Source organism: Somniosus microcephalus, chromosome 2, assembly GCF_052327205.1.
Source record: "Somniosus microcephalus isolate GS21.2 chromosome 2, FLI_Smic_1.0, whole genome shotgun sequence".
Classification (NCBI taxonomy): Eukaryota; Metazoa; Chordata; class Chondrichthyes; order Squaliformes; family Somniosidae; genus Somniosus; species Somniosus microcephalus.
This window is the reverse complement of record NC_140988.1, coordinates 122446591-122466178: the sequence shown is the minus strand read 5'-3', so window position 1 is coordinate 122466178 and position 19588 is coordinate 122446591. Positions and strand designations below refer to the sequence as shown.

General features: G+C 48.3%; 1 protein-coding gene across 5 annotated transcripts in view; it reads right to left on the bottom strand.

Moving 5' to 3' along the window:
• Positions 1–19588, bottom strand: part of acox3 (acyl-CoA oxidase 3, pristanoyl) — a 307072-nt gene that overhangs the window by 255061 nt on the left and 32423 nt on the right. For all 5 annotated transcript variants that reach the window (XM_085962200.1, XM_085962203.1, XM_085962202.1 and 2 more), the window contains exon 2: positions 4245–4432. In XM_085962200.1, the coding sequence (XP_085818326.1) occupies positions 4245–4409 (165 nt within the window). In that variant the 5' untranslated portion in view covers positions 4410–4432. The remainder of the gene's footprint in view (positions 1–4244; positions 4433–19588) is intronic.

The window sequence follows — 19588 nt, the reverse complement described above, 5'->3', positions numbered from 1 at the left end:
GAAAGCCTTTTGAAAATCCAAATACACCACATCCACTGGTTCTCCCTTATCTATTTTGCCAGTTACATCCTCAAAAAATTCCAGTAGATTAGTCAAGCACGATTTACCTTTTGTAAATCCATGTTGACTTTGTCCGATCCGGTCACTTTTTTCCAAGTGCTCTGCTATTACATCCTTTATAATAGACTCTAGCATTTTCCCCACTACCGATGTCAGGCTTACCGGTCTGTAATTCCCCATTTTCTCTCTACCACCCTTTTTGAACAGTGGGGTAACATTAGCTACCCTCCAATCCATGGGTACTGTTCCAGAGTCTATCGAATTTTGGAAGATGACCTGCAATGCATCGACTATTTCTAGGGCCACTTCCTTAAGTACCCTAGGATGTAGGTTACCAGGCCCTGGGGATTTATCGGCCCTCAATCCCATCAATTTCCCTAACACCATTTCCCTACAAATACTGATTTCTATCAGTTCCTCCCTGTCATTAGATCCTATGTTCCCCGACATCTTTGGCAGGTTATTTGTGTCCTCCTTTGTGAAGACAGAACCAAAGTATGTATTTAATTGGTCTGCCATTTCTTTGTTCCCCATTATAAATTCCCCTGATTCTGACTGCAAGGGACCTACGTTTGACTTCACCAATCTTTTTCTCTTCACATATCTATAAAAGCTTTTACAGTCACTTTATATGTTCCTTGCAAGCTTACTCTCATACTCTATTTTCCCCCTCTTAATTAATCCCTTTGTCCTCCTTTGTTGAATCCTAAACTGCTCCCAATGCTCAGGTTTACTGCTTTTTCTGGCCAATTTATATGTCCTCTCCTTGGATCTTATGCTATCCCTAATTTCCCTTGTTAGCCACGGTTGAGTCACCTTTTTTGTTTTATTTTTATGCCAAATTGGGATGAACAAATTCTGTAGTTCATCCATGCGATCTTTGAATATTTGCCATTGCCCATCCACCGTCAACCCTTTGAGTGTCATTCCCCAATCAATCCTACCCAACTCGCACCTCATACCATCGTAGTCCCCTTCATTTAAATTCAGGGCCCTAGTCTCTGAGTCAACTATTTCACTCTCCATCTTAATGAAGAATTCTATCATATTATGATCGCTCTGACCCAAGGGGCCTCGCACAATAAGATTGCTAATTAATCCTTTCTCATTACATAATACCCAGTCTAAGATGGCCTGATCTCTAGTTGGTTCCTCGACATATTGGTCCAGGAAACCATCCTGTATACACTCCAGGAATTCCTCCTCCACAGTATTGTTACTAATTTGGTTAGCCCAATCTATATGTAGATTAAAGTCACCCATGATAATTACTGTGCCCTTATTGCACGCTTCTCTAATTTCCCGTTTAATGCCATCCCTGACCTCCGCATTACTGTTTGGAGGTCTATATACCACTCCCACTAACGTTTTCTGCCCCTTGGTATTTTTCAGTTCTACCCATACAGATTCCACATCATCAGAGCTAATATCCTTCCTTTCAATTGTGTTAATCCCCTCTTTAACCAGCAATGCTATCCCTGTGAATAGGTGAAAACTGCAAAAGTGTAATAAAACTTACCATTTCATAGCTGTTCACTTCCCAATCTTAGAAGCTGGAGCATTAATGATCTGGAACCCATTTTTGAGCTTTATGCACTTTTCAAGTGTTTGGAGTAATCTCTCTATCCACTGTCACCTCCTTGGATCAACCTATCTTAACAGTGACAGATTATTTCTGTCATCTCCACCTCACCTGCCATCTATTCCATCAGCATCGGTGCCCTTGAAAAAAATCTCACCTTGGTCCTCAGAATCCCAACACGATCAGCCCCAACACCAGCATCACCGGGCACACCAGCAGCAGCAACATCAACACCAACCTTCTCCGCAATCAACTGATGTTGCACTGGACACAGGGCATCATCACCCATGCACATTGCTGCCAGGGACGCCAGTGATGGCCTCACCGTTTCCAGATTTGCTTCACTTAACACTGTACACCCTGACTGCCACATGTTGCACCAGGTTGGCACCATCCCACACCAGCACCATAAAGCATCCCTACAATGTCCAAGCCATTTCTTTCATACTCATCACCATTGGGTGAGGGGAGACATTAGGGCCTAGAAATTGGGTTTTGGCTTAGCCAGGGCTTTAGCGCCGGAAATTAGTGCCGGCGCTAAGTCCCCTGCGTGCGCCAAAAATTCAGTGGCGCCGCGCCCAAACGGCTGCCGGCGCTACTGAAGGGTCTTAGCGCCTGGAAAAGGGCGCTAACTGCCGTTTCGCGCTGCAATTCCGGCGCTGCGGCACCCGATGCGGTGCGGCAGGCTGGGGAAGTGCAGGCCTCCTCCTTCCGTTAAGGAGGAGCTGCCTGCACCCGGCCACGGCCCGCGCAAATCTGCTTAAAAATGAGCCCGGCACCTCGGACAAGTGCCGGGCTTGCATCTGTTCCGGGGGGGGGGGGGGGGGGGGGGAGAAGTCCGGGGAGGGAGCTGCGGGCAGGCGGCCGGCGGGAAAGCGGCCGGCCGCCGCGGGGCCTTTAATGCGCCGGCGCTAACTGCAGTAAGGCACCTCTGACAAAACGCTGGTTGCGGCTGCCACGGGCGAGGCGGCCGCAACTCAATTTCGGAGTTCGGGCGGGTTACCACGGCAACCGGGACGCTGCGCACACCGATGACGTCATCGGTGCCGGCGCAGCGCTACCGGAGCAACGCCGATTTAGGGCCCCAGGGAATTTCACTACTGGCCATAACTCCGGCGCAAGGCCCTCTAGCGCCTCAAATGAGGCGCTAAGGCTACTGAATTTTCAGCCGAGAGTTTCACCATTCACAGGAACTCACTAAGACACTTTCAAAGATGCACACAAATCTGTCCAAGAAGGCAAAGTGGTGACAATGAGGATTTCAATGCTTGACAACACATTAGCAGAAAGTTTACACGACCATTGGCTAAAACACCCAAGTGCCTACCCATGTGTGTTGTTAGTTGGTATGATTGGACTAGGATGAGGGTGAGTGTGAGGGGTGGCTAGTGAGATGGGGAAGTGATAATGTAGATAGAGAGGAATGGGTGGAGGTGCAAGGTAAGTTGGTGTGAGTATGGATGTGCAGGGAAGGCAGAGTGATGGGGATGTGATGAGTGGCATAGCAGGATGATGTTGATTGTGGCTTTACAGTAACGTTCCGTGATCTACTGTGATCACTGAAAGGTTTGCACCACTGCAGCCAGGTCCTCCTGTGCAATCAGACTACGTTGATCTCCTGGGGCGGTCTCTTCCGCCCATGCGGAGGGAAGAGAACCTCCCTGCGTGCTGTGACTCCCTCCATAAGCATATGGAAGGAATCATGGGAGAGCCTGGGTGGAGCCATGCACCTCTGTGCATTGCTTGTCAGTGTTTGCAGCCCCTCAATGCTGTAGAACACTGATAGCACAACTGTCAAAATGAATTTGGACATGGTCCCTTTAAGGAAGCCATCTGATGACGCGTCATCAGATGACGTCATCAGACCCCCTTCCTTTTAATTGGCCGGAAACCTCACACAGCGGGCTTAACAAGCCCAATCAGGGGAAAATCACTTGGAGGAGGTGGGATGAAGATGGGTGCGGAGTTTGCGGCCGTTGTCTGCTCCGGCCGCAGTGGACTCGCCACAGCTGGCAAAATCGCGGCCACAGTCTTTCCGGCTTCTGGTCCATTGATTAAAAAGCAGAAACTGTGCTGTGGGTATGTAAGGGGCAAGAGATGGGTGTTTTCTGCCTACGCTCGTTACTTTGCTCCAGAAGTTGGGGCCATTTTGGGAGAGGGGGTATTTCTGGGAATTCCGCCCGTGGTGTCAGATAACCCAGTAGGAATTATACCAACTGAGTGAGTGTAGGCATAGGTCCAATTGTGGGCTTTAACAAGGAATTGTCAAAGGAAAAATGAATGACAAATGATTCCCTTATCCAAGTTGCCCCCTGTTCACAGAGGGGAAATCAGAAGAATTATCATGGCAATATTTTTCATGCCAGTTTGATTCACACCAAAATACACTGCTTTCATGGGGTGGGCACCTCTCTTGTGCAGCTACTGGCACAGGTGTCTGCCTTGAACATTCAATGACCCTGCTCCAGGATTTGGGATGGGGTCAGAGGAGGACAGAAGTCACGCTCCCTCACTTAAACTGGATCACAGGATTTCTGCCCCCAGGTCTTGCACCACGACAGCTGAATCAGTGACCCAGGATTTTTATTTGGTGACATCTTACCTTTACTCTGATAATCTCTTCTCCGTCCCAAAACAGGGCCAATTCCTTCCAATTAAAGGATGCTTTTTTCCGATATAAATCCAATGGACCACTGGGAAAATCCAGCAGCAGAGAATCCAAGGTATTTTCCTCAGTGCTGCCTTCTGCGGGATTGATTGTGCTCATCTCCGTATTTGAGGTGCGTCAATCTACAGCAACAAATATTTTGACTTGTAAATAATAGCATAAAAGCTTATATCAGAACATTTTAGGAAATAAAAAGTTAGATCCAGAACTTATAAGGCACACTGAAAGGAATTATATGCAGTTCAATGTAAAAGAAAGTGAGATTTTATATCTACAAACTTAGAAGTATAATGCTTCTACAGCATCATAAATCAGGCAATAATAACTGGCTTCAATAACCACCATCTAACAAAACTTAGTTAACCATGCTAATTTGCACAAATATCCAATCGTCACTGGACAGGTAGGAAGTTGCTACCACCTAACAGAAACAAGCAACTATCACAAAACCAATCAATGCTTGACATTTTATCCTTTATATGCTCTTTGTGTCTGACAAAGCACAGTCTACACAGCTAAAAATATTAATATAATACATAAAAACATAATTCAGAAAAGTTACTGAGCTAACTTGCTCAAAATCAGCCATTCTGTGTTTCCCCTTATAGTCTGCTCTTTGAAGCTTGGGTATTGAGCATATTTTGTCATACTGTTATTAACCAAAATCCAGCTAATGCAGAGACACTGTGATACATTTAAATTACAGTTGTGCCTCTGATGACTCCTATTACATTATGTAATCCTCAATGCTTAACCTGGTGAATATACTAATTTTATCATCGATGTTGTTAAAAATGTAATGTTAGTTAATCCATATCTGTGTTCAGCTTTACTTTTAATAACACTGCCAAGTAGGAGTTAATTACACTTCACTCAGAGTTGTACTGCCATCCTGTCCTGAATGGGGTGGCTTGGGTAACTATTAATATAATTTGGACTGATATTAGTGGAACAGTCTGCAGCCGAGCTAATTTAGTCATTTATAAACCTTAGATGCAAATGGTACATCTCAATCCAACTTTCTGATGTTTAAGTGATCGGAGAAAGGGGGGAGAAGATTCATATGATACTCTTTAACTAATAAATTGCATATTGGCTTTTTAGATGTGGGTGGAGAGCGATATGAGGAAGTGGTCAGAGATGGCCTTATCTGCGATTGACACGATGGGAGTAGCGAGGCCACGATTGATGGCAAGGTCAAGGGGGTGGCCATGAGCATGGGTTGGGGAGTTTACATGGAGGGAGAGATTAAGAGAGGATAGGAGGTTAGTGAACTCAGAGGAGAGAGAGCATGATGAATTGAGATGGATGTTGAAATCACAGAGGATGAGAAATTGTTCGGTGCAGAGGCTGAGGAAGGAGAGCAGTGAAGAGAATAAAATGTTTAGGGTACTTGGGTGTGTGGTAGAGAACGAGAATTTTAAATGAGAGGTGAGAGGGGTAGAACAAGGTGAGATGCTCAAAAGGAGGAGAAAGTGCCGGAGGAGTAGGGGGACAGACCAAGGTGTGATTTGGTGACGAGAGCCACACCGCCACCACGGTGGTCTGAGCGGGGCAAGTGGTGGAAGGTATAGCCAGGTAGCGAGGCTTCATTTAAGGTAAAGTGTCATCACCCCTCAACCAAGTTTCCGTCAGGGCCATGATGTTGATGCAATCATCCACGATAAGCGGCCTTGTTCGCAAGTGAACAGACATTCTGGAGGGAGATGCGGAGATGGTAGGTGATGGCGGCCCCACTGCCAGCATCCACAGGGTCAGAGCTGGGGGTGGGGGATGAGTTGGATGGGGAGGAGATTGGCAAGGTATGCCCCCAGTGGGCGGGAAGGTCAGCGAGTAGGATGGTAAAGTTGGGATTGCTGCTCGTAAGGCGGCAGCGACGAGTGCCTCGACGGGCCCTTCATAGGATGCCAAGAGAGGCACAGAGGGAAGCTGCAGGCTTATCTAAGAGAGCGTCAGGCCTGGGACGGCGACAGGATAGTAGGAAGGTCAAAGTGTAATGAAGGATTGGGGTAGAGCAGAGTGTCTGAGAGAGGAGAGATGAAAAGAGGCATGATGACAGGAGAGCACGGTCAGGGAGGGATAGAGAGAAAAAGAAAAGAGGGGGGAAAATTAGAAAAGTATTGAATGGCTCGGATCCAGAGCGGCAGCCAAAGTGCGCACACGAATGGACACAGGAAAAGCTCAGGTTACATAGGCCTGTTTAAATGTAGTAATTAATGGAATACATATTTCCTGGTAGTAGGGAATAGGTTGGAGACAATAGTAGGGAGACCAGGGTCGAAGTCAGCGATCGCATGGAAGGACAAAGCCAACGTAAGCAGGATGGGGCCGGTATGCAGCATCAACGAACTGCTGTCCAAAACAGGTGAGTAAAGTCTAGAAGCTATTTGAAGGGTAGAGTGTTCGAGGATGGAGGTTGTTGCTGTAGGAAGGAGAGTCGGTAGCGGTGCAAAAAGATGATGGCTAAATTGACACAAGTTGGAGGTCACCGTAGATCAAAGTGGCAGAGAAAAAGTAAAAACACAAGCCAGCAACCAGCAAAGCAGAAAACTGGTAGAACAAGTCACCGGACAGCAAATGGAGCAGCAGCTGCTACCTAGAAGCCAGCAGAACTGAAAAACCAGTAGAACCAATTCAGCAGAGTCACAGCCGCAGTTTAAAGGTAAAAATCTTTAACAGCAGAGATAGAGACACAGCAGGCAAGTCTTCATGTAATCCAGAGTAGTGCAGAAACGTAGTGTAATCCAATGTAGTTCAAAGCAGAAATGCAGTCTAGATGTCCAGAGAAGTCCAAATCATCAGAAACCAATTTGACAAAAGAATTTTGCAGCATAAGACTTGAAGGGGGAGAAATTGGGTGAGTAGCGCCACCTGTTAGCGCCTAAAGAGGCAGTCAGTGGCTGTAGCGCCACTGGCTGCGTCTCCGGCGATATTCAGTCGGGGCGCTAATGGTGGCATTAGGCATTTGCGTTGCGCCGCCACCGATGACGTCATCGGTGTGCGCAGCGCCCCATTCGTGCCCCGTTCGCGATATTTGGTAGCGAACGCCGCAGTTGCGCCGCTCGCTACCCGCGCCCGGTTCACGGGGCCTTACTGTGCCGGCAGCGGTGCAAGTTAAGGTGGAGGTGCGGGGCGGCCGCTTTTTCGGCGGCCGCCTGCCAGCACCTCCGTCCCCGGCCTCCTAACCACCACCCCCGCGGCATTGCCGGCTGTTTCCCGAGAGCCCGGCACTTCTCCTTGGTGCCGGGCTCATTTGCCGGCACTCGCGATAGGGGATCGCGCTGTTGCAGGCACCTCCCCCTTAACAGTGGGAGGAAGGCCTGCAGTACCGCAGCGTGCCATGCCGCAGCATGTGGCGCTGCGGCACGTTGCGCTGCAATAATCAGTTTCAGCGCCCTAAGAGGGACGCGGAGCGCCTCGAGCCTCGCCCCGTGTCCCTCGAGGGGCACTGAAACTGAATATCTGGCGATCGGTATCACACCGATCGCTGCGCTAAATCCTGCACTTAGCCGACTTTTGCGCCACTTTGGCGCCCCAACCCAATTTCTAGGCCGAAGTGACTGAAAAGCAGAGCAGCGCCACAGCTGCGGAGTCAAACCATGTGGTCAACAAAACCCTGGTCGCGAGGAATCCAGTGATGGAAGTCAAGTTTCAGCAGAGTTCTGGAAGTTGAAAGAGCTCAGCGAGAACAAAGACACGCCGGGGGATGGGCAGTGGACTCTGCAGGGGTAGCATTAAACTTGCAGTCTTGAAGAGATCGCAAATTCTCTGTTTGAAGAATGGGCTCAGTCGAGAATATTTTTGTAGACTTTATGGGATTTTTCTGAGGGTATTTTCCCTGTGACGGGATCGCCCTGTGCAGATATGTGAAAAACTGGTTTGTTAAAACTCCAGAGAATGCATGGCAGTTGGCTGTGACAAAAGAACTGTCAGTCATCCAGAATGTATGGGTTTGCCAGACAGTCCTGGAAAAGGGAAGGGAGGCCATTGACGAAGGGGCTGAGGACCCTGAGGCACCCATTAAACTTGAACCTATTAGAAAGCCACTCTAATATGCAAAAGCACTTCTCACCTCCATCTCAGAAGAGAAGCAGAACAATGAACCCACTAGCCTAGCCAGCCGAAGAGGAGCCAGTTTTTCCCAACACAAAGACCGAGAGATGTCCCAGACTTAGGGCCATTAGTCCAATCACGGAATACTCATGGGTCTGATGATGGCCCATCACTAACTAAGCACTGGAGTGCTTAGAAACAAAAGGGTTTTAAAGATTGGTGGGAAAGATAGGGCTAGCAAGACTCCTATAAAGATAGATCCTTTTCCACCTTTCTCTCTCTCTCTCTCTCTCGCTCACGCTCCACCAAGATCGACCTAACAAGAAATACCAGAGGAAGAAGCCGCTGAGACTGAGAACCGTATACCCCTCATAGGGAATGGCCTCCGGGCAGTGACTTCCCACAGCTGAGCGGAGCGATCGAGACTGACTGTGTGTGGTGGTAAGCATAGTCTCGAGTGTCCCAAGCCGGTAACCAGATATCCCAGGCGAGCTGGGTGAGGTGTAAGGGCTCAGGGTTTTTCTCACAAGTGAAGTTTTTGGGCTATTCCGGGGTGGAAGCTTCATTTGGTTCAGCCAGGTGAAGGGGCTTATGCGACTGGGTAATTTGTTGGTAGGGGTGGAGTTAGAGTCCACCATAGCAACAAGGGAATTACTGCATGTTATACAGGAAACTCTTGATTTACCGGCACCCAAACAACCGGAAATCTCGGTTAACCGGCAAAATTCAGGAGTAGATTCAGTTAAGTTTTTCTTCATATTAGTGGCTGTTTCTTGATTCTTGGCTGTGTAATCGGGGGTTCCTACACTTGTTGCTAAGCAACAGGGACGCTTGGTCTGTGGCCGGGCTTCTTGCAGCTGTTGCTAAGCAACAGGGAAGCCTGGATTTGTTGCTGTGTAAGGAGCTCTCGTACCTTTTAACTATAACTCTCTGTAATCCGGACTTTTTAATAAACCGGCACCACGCCGGTCCCGTCGGTGCCGGATAAAAAAGAGTTTCCTGTAGTCCCCAGTTGTGTACTGTATGCATGTTGTTTGTAACCTGGATCTTATTCTCCACAGAGACAGTGATTTTGTTTAGTAGTGCATGTTTTAGCCAGTGTATATTAGACCAAATAAATATAAGTATAATTTTTCACCGAAGCATTCCTGTCCATGACTTATTCCATTTACACTCTGAATAATAATTCCCGGGTATAGAACTTTCGTAAGGCGGGGGCGATTCGAACCGCCCGTCTAGCAATTGGACTAGGATCAAAACCGCTTACAGTCTGAACTTGTAGTTTGGGTTGAAATGCCTTCACTATCAGAGCCAGGGTATCTTAAGCAATGGAAGAAAGGAGATTGAGAAAAGAAAGGGCAAAAGATGGCAATGGATGACCACTGATACAGTTGTAGAGAAGCACAGCTCAGAAAGTAGCTGCCAGCCCAGGAGCCATCTTGAATCTAAACCTTAAATCTGGGTCCTCTGATTACTAACCCTTCTGTCACCAGAAACAGTTTCTCCTTAATTATTTTATCAAAACAGTTCATAAATTTTGAACACCTCTATCGAATCTCCTCCAAAAAGGAGAACAAACCCTGCTTTCCAGTCTCTCCACATAACTGAAGTCTCTCATCCCTGGTACCATTCTAGTAAATCTCTTCTGTATCCTCTCAAAGGCCTTGGCATCCTTCCTAAAATATGGTGGCCAGAATAGAACACAAAAGTTCAGCTGGGGTCTAACCAGTGTTTTATAAAAGGTGTAGCATAACTTCCTTGTTTTTGTACTCTATGCCTCTATTTATAAAGCCAAGGATCCTATATGCTTTTTGAACAGCCTTCTCAACTTGTCCTGCCACCTTCAAAAGATTTGTGTACATACACACCCAGGTTTCTCTGTTCCTGCACCCCCACTTCCTGCCACCCCTGCTCCCCCTGCCAATTTCTGAACTGACAGATCTATCTGGGACCCCTTCGATGTCCTCACCGACTGATCTCTCCAGGGACCCTCCCTCTGCCCCTCCCCCCAAACTCTCCCTCCAACACACCTCTCCACTCCTCAGCTGCGACGGCCTTCCCGCCGGCAGCCTCTCAATCTTGCTAGTGGCGGCCAGTAATAGGAGTCCAAAAATTTTAATCAGGTCTGCCCTATTTCTGGGTTTCCCTGCCAGGTGTATGTAAAGATCACATATCACTTTTCGAAGAACACCACCACCACAAAAACAGTTTATCTGGTCATTTATCTCATTGATGTTAGTGGGGCCTTGATGTGCACAAATTGCCTCCCTACATTACAACAGTAATGACACTTCAAAATTATTTAATTGACTGTGAAGCGCGTTGGGATGTACTGAGGTCGTGAATGACGCTATATAACACAAGTTCTTTCTTTCTAAATGTAAAATAATTATTTCAACACTACAGGAAACTTTGGTTTATCTGGAGGTTGTATCTCTGGAAACCTCGATCTAACGGCAGAAATCAGCAGCCGTTTTGTTAGGTTTTTTGTCTTTTTTTTTCTTCTCCTAGCATTTTTTTTTAAACAGTCTCTGGAAAGCCTCTCTGAAGCTGTTGCTAAGCTACAGAGACGCTTCCAAGGTACAGGATGACTGTTTACAAGCTGTTGCTAAGCAACAGTGTTTGTTGTCAGATACGGAGATGAAAACCTCCGTATCCTTCAACATTAGTGCTGGTCTGTCCGGAAGTTTTCATAGATCGGCATCACGCCGGTCCCGTCGGTGCCGGATATCGCGAAGTTTCCTGTATCTTACTTTTTGTTCTGTTACATAGAATCACGGAAGATAGGAGCAGGGGTAGGCCATTCGGCCCCTCAAGCCTGCTCCGCCATTCAATGAGATCATGGCTGATCATCCAAATTCAGTACCCCGTTCCTGCCTTCTCTCCATATCCCTTGATCCCTTTAGCCTTACGAAAGATATCCAACTCCTTCTTGAATATATTTAATGAATTGGCCTCAACTGCCTTCTGTGGTAGAGAATTCCACAGGTTCACCACTCTCTGGGTGAAGAAATTCTTCATCTCTGTCCTAAATGGCTTACCCCTTATCCTTAGACTGTGACCCCTGGGTCTGAACTCCCCGACCATCGGGAACATCCTCCCTGCATCTAGTCTGTCTAGTCCTGTTAGAATTTTATAAGTTTCAATGAGATCCCCTCTCATTCTTCTAAACTCCAGCGAGTATAAGCCCAATCGACCCAATCTCTCCTCATACGTCATTCCTGCCATCCCAGGTATCAGCCTGGTGAATCTTCGCTGCACTCCCTCCATGGCAAGAACATCCTTCCTCAGATAAGGCGACCAAGGCCCTGTACAACTGCAGCAAGACATCCTTGTTCCTGTACTCAAACCCCCTCGCTACGAAGGCCAACATACCATTTGCCTTCTTAACCGCCTGCTGCACCTGCATGCATACCTTCAGCGACTGGTGCACAAGGACACCCAGGTCTCTTTGCACTTCCCCTTCTCCCAATCTATTGCCATTCAGATAATAATCTGCCTTCCTGTTTTTGACACCAAAGTGGATAACCTTGCATTTATACATGTTATATTGCATCTGCCATGCTTCTGCCCAATCACCCAACCTGTCCAAATCATACTGGAGTTTCTCGGCATCCTCCTCACAGCACACACGCCCACCCAGCTTTGTGTCGTCTGCAAACTTGAAGATATTACATCTAGTTCCCTCGTCTAGATCATTAATATATATTGTGAATAGCTGGGGTCCAAGGACCGATCCCTGCGGTACCCCACTAGTCACTTCCTGCCACGTTTATTCCAACCCTTTGCTTTCTGTCTGCCAACCAGTTCTCTATCCAAGTCAATACCTTGCCCCCAATCCCATGTCCCTTAACTTTACACGCTAATCTCTTGTGCAGGACCTTATCGAAAGCCTTCTGAAAGTCCAAATACACCACATCCACTGGTTCTCCCTTATCTCTTCTACCAGTTACATCCTCAAAAAATTCCAGTAGATTAGTCAAGCACGATTTACCTTTTGTAAATCCATGTTGACTTTGTCCGATCCTGTCACCGTTTTCCAAGTGCTCTGCTATTACATCTTTTAAATGGACTCTAGAATTTTCCCCAATACCGATGTCAGGCTTACCGGTCTATAATTCCCCATTTTCTCTCTACCACCTTTTTGGAACAGTGGGGTTACATTAGCTACCTGATGTGCCTCAATAATTCCGAGACTCGAAGTTAGCAGAACAAAAACAAGGCTTTTATTAACTTAGAAAGTAACACGTAAGAGAGAGAGATGTCTTCCTTCTGGAGACTGAGGCCAGACTGAAGCTAGCTTACAAACGGGGCCAGGTATGGGCGGAGCCCTACACACAGCACATTCCAGCACATTCCAGTATACAATACAGCACATTCCAGTACACAATACAATGAGGTCTGGGGGAAGGGAAATGACACTGAAACCGATCTCAGTCACAGGCAGTGCTGAATGGAATATTTCATCACATTCACCCCTTCTATAGATTTAGTCTGTTCGGGGGTTTGATAGTCCTCTGCGGCCGACGTGGCTGTTGCGGTGCCGCGGGTGTCGGCTGGGTGTCCCCGGTAGCCTCCTGGGTCTCTGCCGGGGGTGCCGCCAGGGTTGTTGGAGGGGTTGTTGGTGGGGGTGCCGTTGGTCGGTGTTCTTCCGGGGGTGATGAAAGAGTAGTGGGTGGGTAAGAGTTGCTGTGATCGTCGTTGCCGCTATTGCCGTGGTTGTTGTCGATGCCGGCTGGGGCGACGTCTTTTATGGACACGGTGTCCTCCCTTCCGTCGGCGTGCCGGACATATGCGTATTGGGGGTTGGCGTGGAGTAGGTGTACTGGCTCCATGAGAGGGTCCGTCTTGTGGCCCCTCACATGCCTTCGCACGAGTACCGGACCTGGGGTGGAGAGCCATGACGGCATGGATACGCCTGAGGTGGATTTCCGGGGAAAGACAAACATTCGTTCATGAGGCGTGGTATTAGGGGCCGTAAATAATAGCGACCGTATCGAATGGAGCACATCCGAGAGGACTTCCTGCCAGCGGGAGATAGGGAGGCCCTTGGTCCTTAGAGCTAGAGTGACTGCTTTCCATACTGTCCCGTTCTCTCGCTCCACTTGGCCGTTACCCCGGGGGTTGTAGCTGGTGGTACGGCTCGTGGCGATCCCCTTGGACAGCATGTACTGGCGTAGCTCTTCACTCATGAAGGACGCCCCCCTATCCGTATGGATGTAGCTCGGCATACCGAACAGGCAGAACAGGCTGTTGAGGCATTTAATGACCGTGGCGCTGGTCATGTCTGGGCAGGGGAAGGCGAATGGGAACCGGGAGTATTCGTCCACAATGTTCAGGAAGTAAACATTGCGGTCGACGGACGGGAGGGGGCCCTTGAAATCTAAGCTGAGCCGCTCAAAGGGCCGTGTAGCTTTGATTAAGTGGGCTCTATCTGGGCGGTAGAACCGAGGCTTGCACTCAGCGCAAGTGCGGCAGTTCCTGGTCAGGGACCGAACTTCCTCAATCGAGTAGGGTAAGTTACGGGACTTTATGAAGTGGAACAGCCGCGTGACCCCTGGGTGGCAGAGGTCGTTGTGGAGGGTCTGTAGCCGATCCCCGGTGGCGCTGGCACACATCCCTCGTGAGAGGGCGTCAGGGGATTCGTTAAGGGCCCCTGGCCGGTAAATGATGTCGTACTCGAAGGTGGAGAGCTCGATCCGCCACCTATGAATCTTATCATTTTTAATCTTCCCCCTCTGTTTATTATTGAACATAAACGCTACCGACCGCTGGTCGGTAAGTAGGGTGAAGCGTTTGCCGGCTAGGTAGTGGCGCCAGTGGCGCACTGCCTCCACGATGGCTTGGGCCTCCTTTTCCACGGAGGAGTGTCTGATCTCGGGCCCTTGGAGGGTCCTCGAGAAGAAAGCTACGGGCCGCCCCGCCTGGTTGAGGGTGGCCGCCAAGGCGAAGTCAGACGCATCACTTTCCACTTGAAATGGAGTGTTCTCGTCCACTGCCTGTAGCGTGGCCCGCTCAATATCCTGCTTAATGCTTTTGAAGGCGGCGTGGGCCTCAGCAGAGAGCGGGAAAGAGGATGCTTTCAAGAGGGGGCGGGCTTTGTCGGAGTAGTTGGGGACCCATTGGGAATAATAAGAAAATAACCCCAGGCACCTTTTCAGGGCTTTGGGAGTGTTGGGCAGGGGCAGCTCCCGTAGGGGGCGCAATCGGTCGGGGTCTGGCCCGATTTCCCCATTCTCCACCACGCTGCCTAGTATGCAGAGGCGCGTGGTGTTGTAAACGCACTTGTCCTCGTTGTAGGTGAGGTTGAGTTTTTGTGCGGTTTTCAGGAACCTCTCGAGGTTCGAGTCGTGATCCTGCTGGTTGTGACCGCAGATGGTGACGTTGTCGAGGTAGGGGAAGGTTGCCTGCAAGTGGTGGTCATCGACCATGCGGTCCATCTCCCTCTGGAAGACCGAGACCCCATTCGTCACCCCAAAGGGGACTCTGAGGAATTGGTAGAGGCGTCCGTTCGCCTCGAAGGCGGTGTACGGGCGGTCCTCTGGTCTGATAGGGAGCTGGTGGTACGCTGACTTGAGGTCGATGGTGGAGAACACCCGGTATTGGGCGATTTGGTTCACCATTTCTGATATTCGGGGTAGCGGGTAGGCGTCTAGTAGGGTGTACCTGTTGATCGTTTGACTATAGTCGATCACCATCCGTTTCTTCTCGCTACCCCTTACCACTACCACTTGGGCGCGCCACGGGCTGTTGCTGCGTTCAATAATGCGCTCTTTCAGGAGCCTGTCTACCTCGGTCGCGATAAACCGCCTGTCCTCCCAGCTGTACCTCCTGCTTTTGGTCGCTATTGGCCGGCAGTTAGGGGTAAGGTTCGCGAATAGCGAAGGCGGCTTTACCTTCAGGGTAGCCAGACCGCACACTGTGAGGGGCGGCTGGGACCCACCGTACTTGAGCGTGATGCTTTGGTGGTTGCACTGGAAATCCAGGCCTAAGATCACGCTCGCACATAGGTTCTTCATGATTAATACTTTAAAATTATCATATACCGTTCCGTTAACGCACAATTGTACCGTGCAGTAACCCAGAATGGTCGATGTCTGGGTTTTATCAGCCATAGAGATGGTACCCTGAGTAGGGACCACCTTTAGGGAGAGTTGTTGTGCCAGTTCTGGGTGGATAAAGCTCTCCGTGCTTCCACTGTCAATTAAGCATTTAACCCGGCACCCATTTACCTCGATGTCCACCATTGATCTGGATAGCGGGTGCGGCCTGGTCTGGTCCACTGTGACCGATGCCACTGTAGGGCCCTGATCGATACAAGATGGCGTCCACGCTGTCTGCTCACAAGATGGCGGACCCCACGAGGTCGGGCAAGATGGCGTCCAAGGTGGCCGCTCCCACGGCGCACACGCGGCGGTGGCGGGTTTTCCGGCGGTTGGTTTTCCGGCGGGGTTCCCTCTGCACACCTTCCCGAAGTGCCCCTTCTTACCGCACTTAAAGCAGGTGGTGCCTTTCGCCGGGCACAGGTTTCTGGTGTGCTTTGGCTGCCCGCAGAAGTAGCAGTTGGGTCCCTGACGCGTCGCGGCTGTCGTAGGGCTTCTGGGGGGAGAGCGGGGCCCAGCCGGTGTCGGGCTGTCGGGCGGGGAAGATGCCTTCCAAGATGGCGGCGCCCTCGGTGCACACGTGGCGGCGTGGACGGCGCGGGCTGAAGAGTAGGCGTCCGAGTTTCTCTGGGCCCCATCCAGGGATCGCGCGGTGTCCGCAGCCTGTTTCAGGTCCAACCCCCTTTTTTCCAGCAGTCTTTGCCGGATGTAAGTGGAGCTGAGGCCTGTGATGAAGGCATCGCGAACAAGCTCGTCAGTGTACACTGCGGCTTTTACATCTCGGCACTTGCAGTCTTTGCCAAGCATTTTCAGGGTGCTTAGGAACTCCTCCACCGATTCACCAGGTCGCTGTGCGCGGGTAGCGAGCAGGTGCCTAGCACACACCTCATTTGTAGGCTGCTGGTAATGCGCCTTTAAGATGTCGCAGGCGGCCAGGTACGTCTCGGCGTCTTGGATGAGGGGGTAAACCCGGTGGCTTACCCAATTCCGCAGAATTCCGAGTCTCATCCTCGCAGCGTCCGTAGCGTCTTTGACGGCTGCGGAATTGTCCAGGAAGAATTCCATACACTCAAACCAGTGTCCGAAGCGTGCTGATGCGTCTGGAGCATGCTGATCCAAATCCAAACGTTCGGGTTTCAGGAGTTGATCCATAGTGTTGAAAAATAAGTTAATAAAATTGATGTGCCTCAATAATTCCGAGACTCGAAGTTAGCAGAACAAAAACAAGGCTTTTATTAACTTAGAAAGTAACACGTAAGAGAGAGAGATGTCTTCCTTCTGGAGACTGAGGCCAGACTGAAGCTAGCTTACAAACGGGGCCAGGTATGGGCGGAGCCCTACACACAGCACTTTCCAGCACATTCCAGTATACAATACAGCACATTCCAGTACACAATACAATGAGGTCTGGGGGAAGGGAAATGACACTGAAACCGATCTCAGTCACAGGCAGTGGTGAATGGAATATTTCATCACACTGCCCTCCAATCCAATGGGAACTGTTCCAGAATCTATAGAATTTTGGAAGATGACCAGCAATGCATCTACTATTTCTAGGGCCACTTCCTTAAGTACCCTAGGATGTAGGTTATCAGGTCCTGGGGATTTATCGGCCTTCAATCCCGTCAATTTCCCGGCCTTCAATCCCGTCAATTTCCCGAACACCATTTCCCTACAAATATTGATTTCATTCAGTTCCTCCCTCTCATTGGACCCTATGTTCCCCGACATCTGTGGGAGGTTATTTGTGTCCTCCTTTGTGAAGACAGAACCAAAATATGTATTTAATTGGTCTGCCATTTCTTTGTTCCCCATTATAAATCCCCCTGATTCTGACTGCAAGGGACCTACGCTTAACTTCACCAATCTTTTTCTCTTCACATACAGGAAACTTTGGTTTATCCGGAGGTTAACTGTCCGGAATGCTCGCGCCACCGGCAAAATTCAGGAGTCGGTTCAGTAAGTTTTTTTTCTTTTCGTTGCTTTTTTTTCCCACTAGTCAGGCTCTGCAAGGTCTAGCTAAAGCTGTTGCTTAGCTACAGAGACGCTTGCAAGCTACGGCTGACTGTTTAGAAGCTGTTGCTAAGCAACAGGGTTTGTTGCTAGATATGCAGCTCAAAAGCTTCCGTATGTTTTAACATTAGCGCTGGTTTGTCCGGCAGTTTTGATGGGACGGCAACAGCTCGGTCCCGTCGGTGCCGGATATCACAAAGTTTCCTGTATCTATAAAAGCTTTGAGTCAGTTTTTATGTTCCTTGCAAGCTTACTCTCGTATTCTATTTTCCCCTTCTTAATTAATCCCTTTGTCCTCCTTTGTTGAATCCTAAACTGCTCCCAATCCTCAGGTTTACTACTTTTTCTGGCCAATTTATATGTCCTCTCTTTGGATCTTATGCTATCTCTAATTTCCCTTGTTAGCCACGGTTGAGTCACCTTTTTTGTTTTATTTTTATGCCAAACAGGGATGAACAAATTCTGTAGTTCATCCATGCAATCTTTAAATATTTGCCATTGCCTATCCACCGTCAACCCTTTAAGTAACGTTCCCCAATCCATCCTAGCCAACTCGTGCCACATACCATTGTAGTTTCCTTTATTTAAATTCAGGACCCTAGTCTCGGAGTCAACTATTTCACTCTCCATCTTAATGAAGAATTCTATCATATTATGATCGCTCCGACCCAAGGGGCCTCGCACAACAAGATTGCTAATTAATCCTTTCTCATTACATAATACCCAGTCTAAGATGGCTTGATCTCTAGTCGGTTCCTCGACATATTGGTCCAGGAAACCATCCCGTATACACTCCAGGAATTCCTCCTCCACAGTATTGTTACTAATTTGGTTAGCCCAATCTATATGTAGATTAAAGTCACCCATGATAACTGCTGTGCCCTTATTGCACGCTTCTCTAATTTCCCTTTTAATGCCATCCCCAACCTCCGCATTACTGTTTGGAGGTCTATATACCACTCCCACTAACGTCTTCTGCCCCTTGGTATTTCTCAGCTCTACCCATACAGATTCCACATCATCAGAGCTAATATCCTTCCTTACAATTGTGTTAATCCTCTCTTTAACCAGCAATGCTACCCCAACCTCCTTTTCCTTTTTGCCTATCTTTCCTGAATATTGAATACCCCTGGATGTTTTAAAGATTCACCATTTCCTGGCACTTTCCAAAATCTTTTTTTTTTTTTTAAAGCGTTGTTCAGAAAACGCTAAAGAGGGAGCAACTCAATGAAGGAAAACAAAAGCAAGTAAAACCGTAGTTAATTCCACAAAAACAGAAACAAGTAGATTTTCATTTTGTTGTCTAATATTCAAAACAATAGGAATAGAGTAAGTTTTATATTCTCAGATTAACGAGCAGCACTGAAGTTATTTTGCTTTAAAATTGTGACTTTGTTTGATGCAACTCTTGTTTAAAAACAACACAGCACAGTGATAACCTCAGCTTGCCACTTTGTACTTTTGGTACCAATGACCAAAGTACAAAAAGTCATGAGATTTGAATACCATAGCCCATTGGATTTCATTTTCTTGCTGATTTAGTATAAAGGTTTTTCTTCCGACAGTAAAGGATTTATGTTGTGTCTGCTCCTTGTGCGACAAGCCACAATTCACTTCTCTCACTGAGTCATTTATTATATTAATTATTAAATTAAACGTCAGGTATTCTTAGAAGAGACAATCGTAAGAATGAGATTTGTAACATAGTTTGGTTTAAGAAAAGAAAGACTTGCATTTATATAGCGCCTTTCATGACCACCGAACATCCCAAAGCGCTTTACAGCCAATGCAGTACTTTTGAAGTGCAGTCACTATTGTAATGTAGGAAATGCAGCAGCCAATTTGTGCTTAGCAAGCTCCCACTAACAGCAATGTAATAATGACCAGATAATCTGTTTTGTTATGTTGATTGAGGGATAAATATTGGCCAGGACACTGGGGATATCCTGGAACTCCCTCCCTAACAGCACTGTGGAAGTACCTTCACCACATGGACTGCTGCGGTGGCTCACCACCACCTTTTCAAGGGCAACTAGGGATGGGCAATAAATGCTGACCTTGCCAGTGATGCCCACATCCCATGAACGAAATTTTTTTTTGATAAGGTGC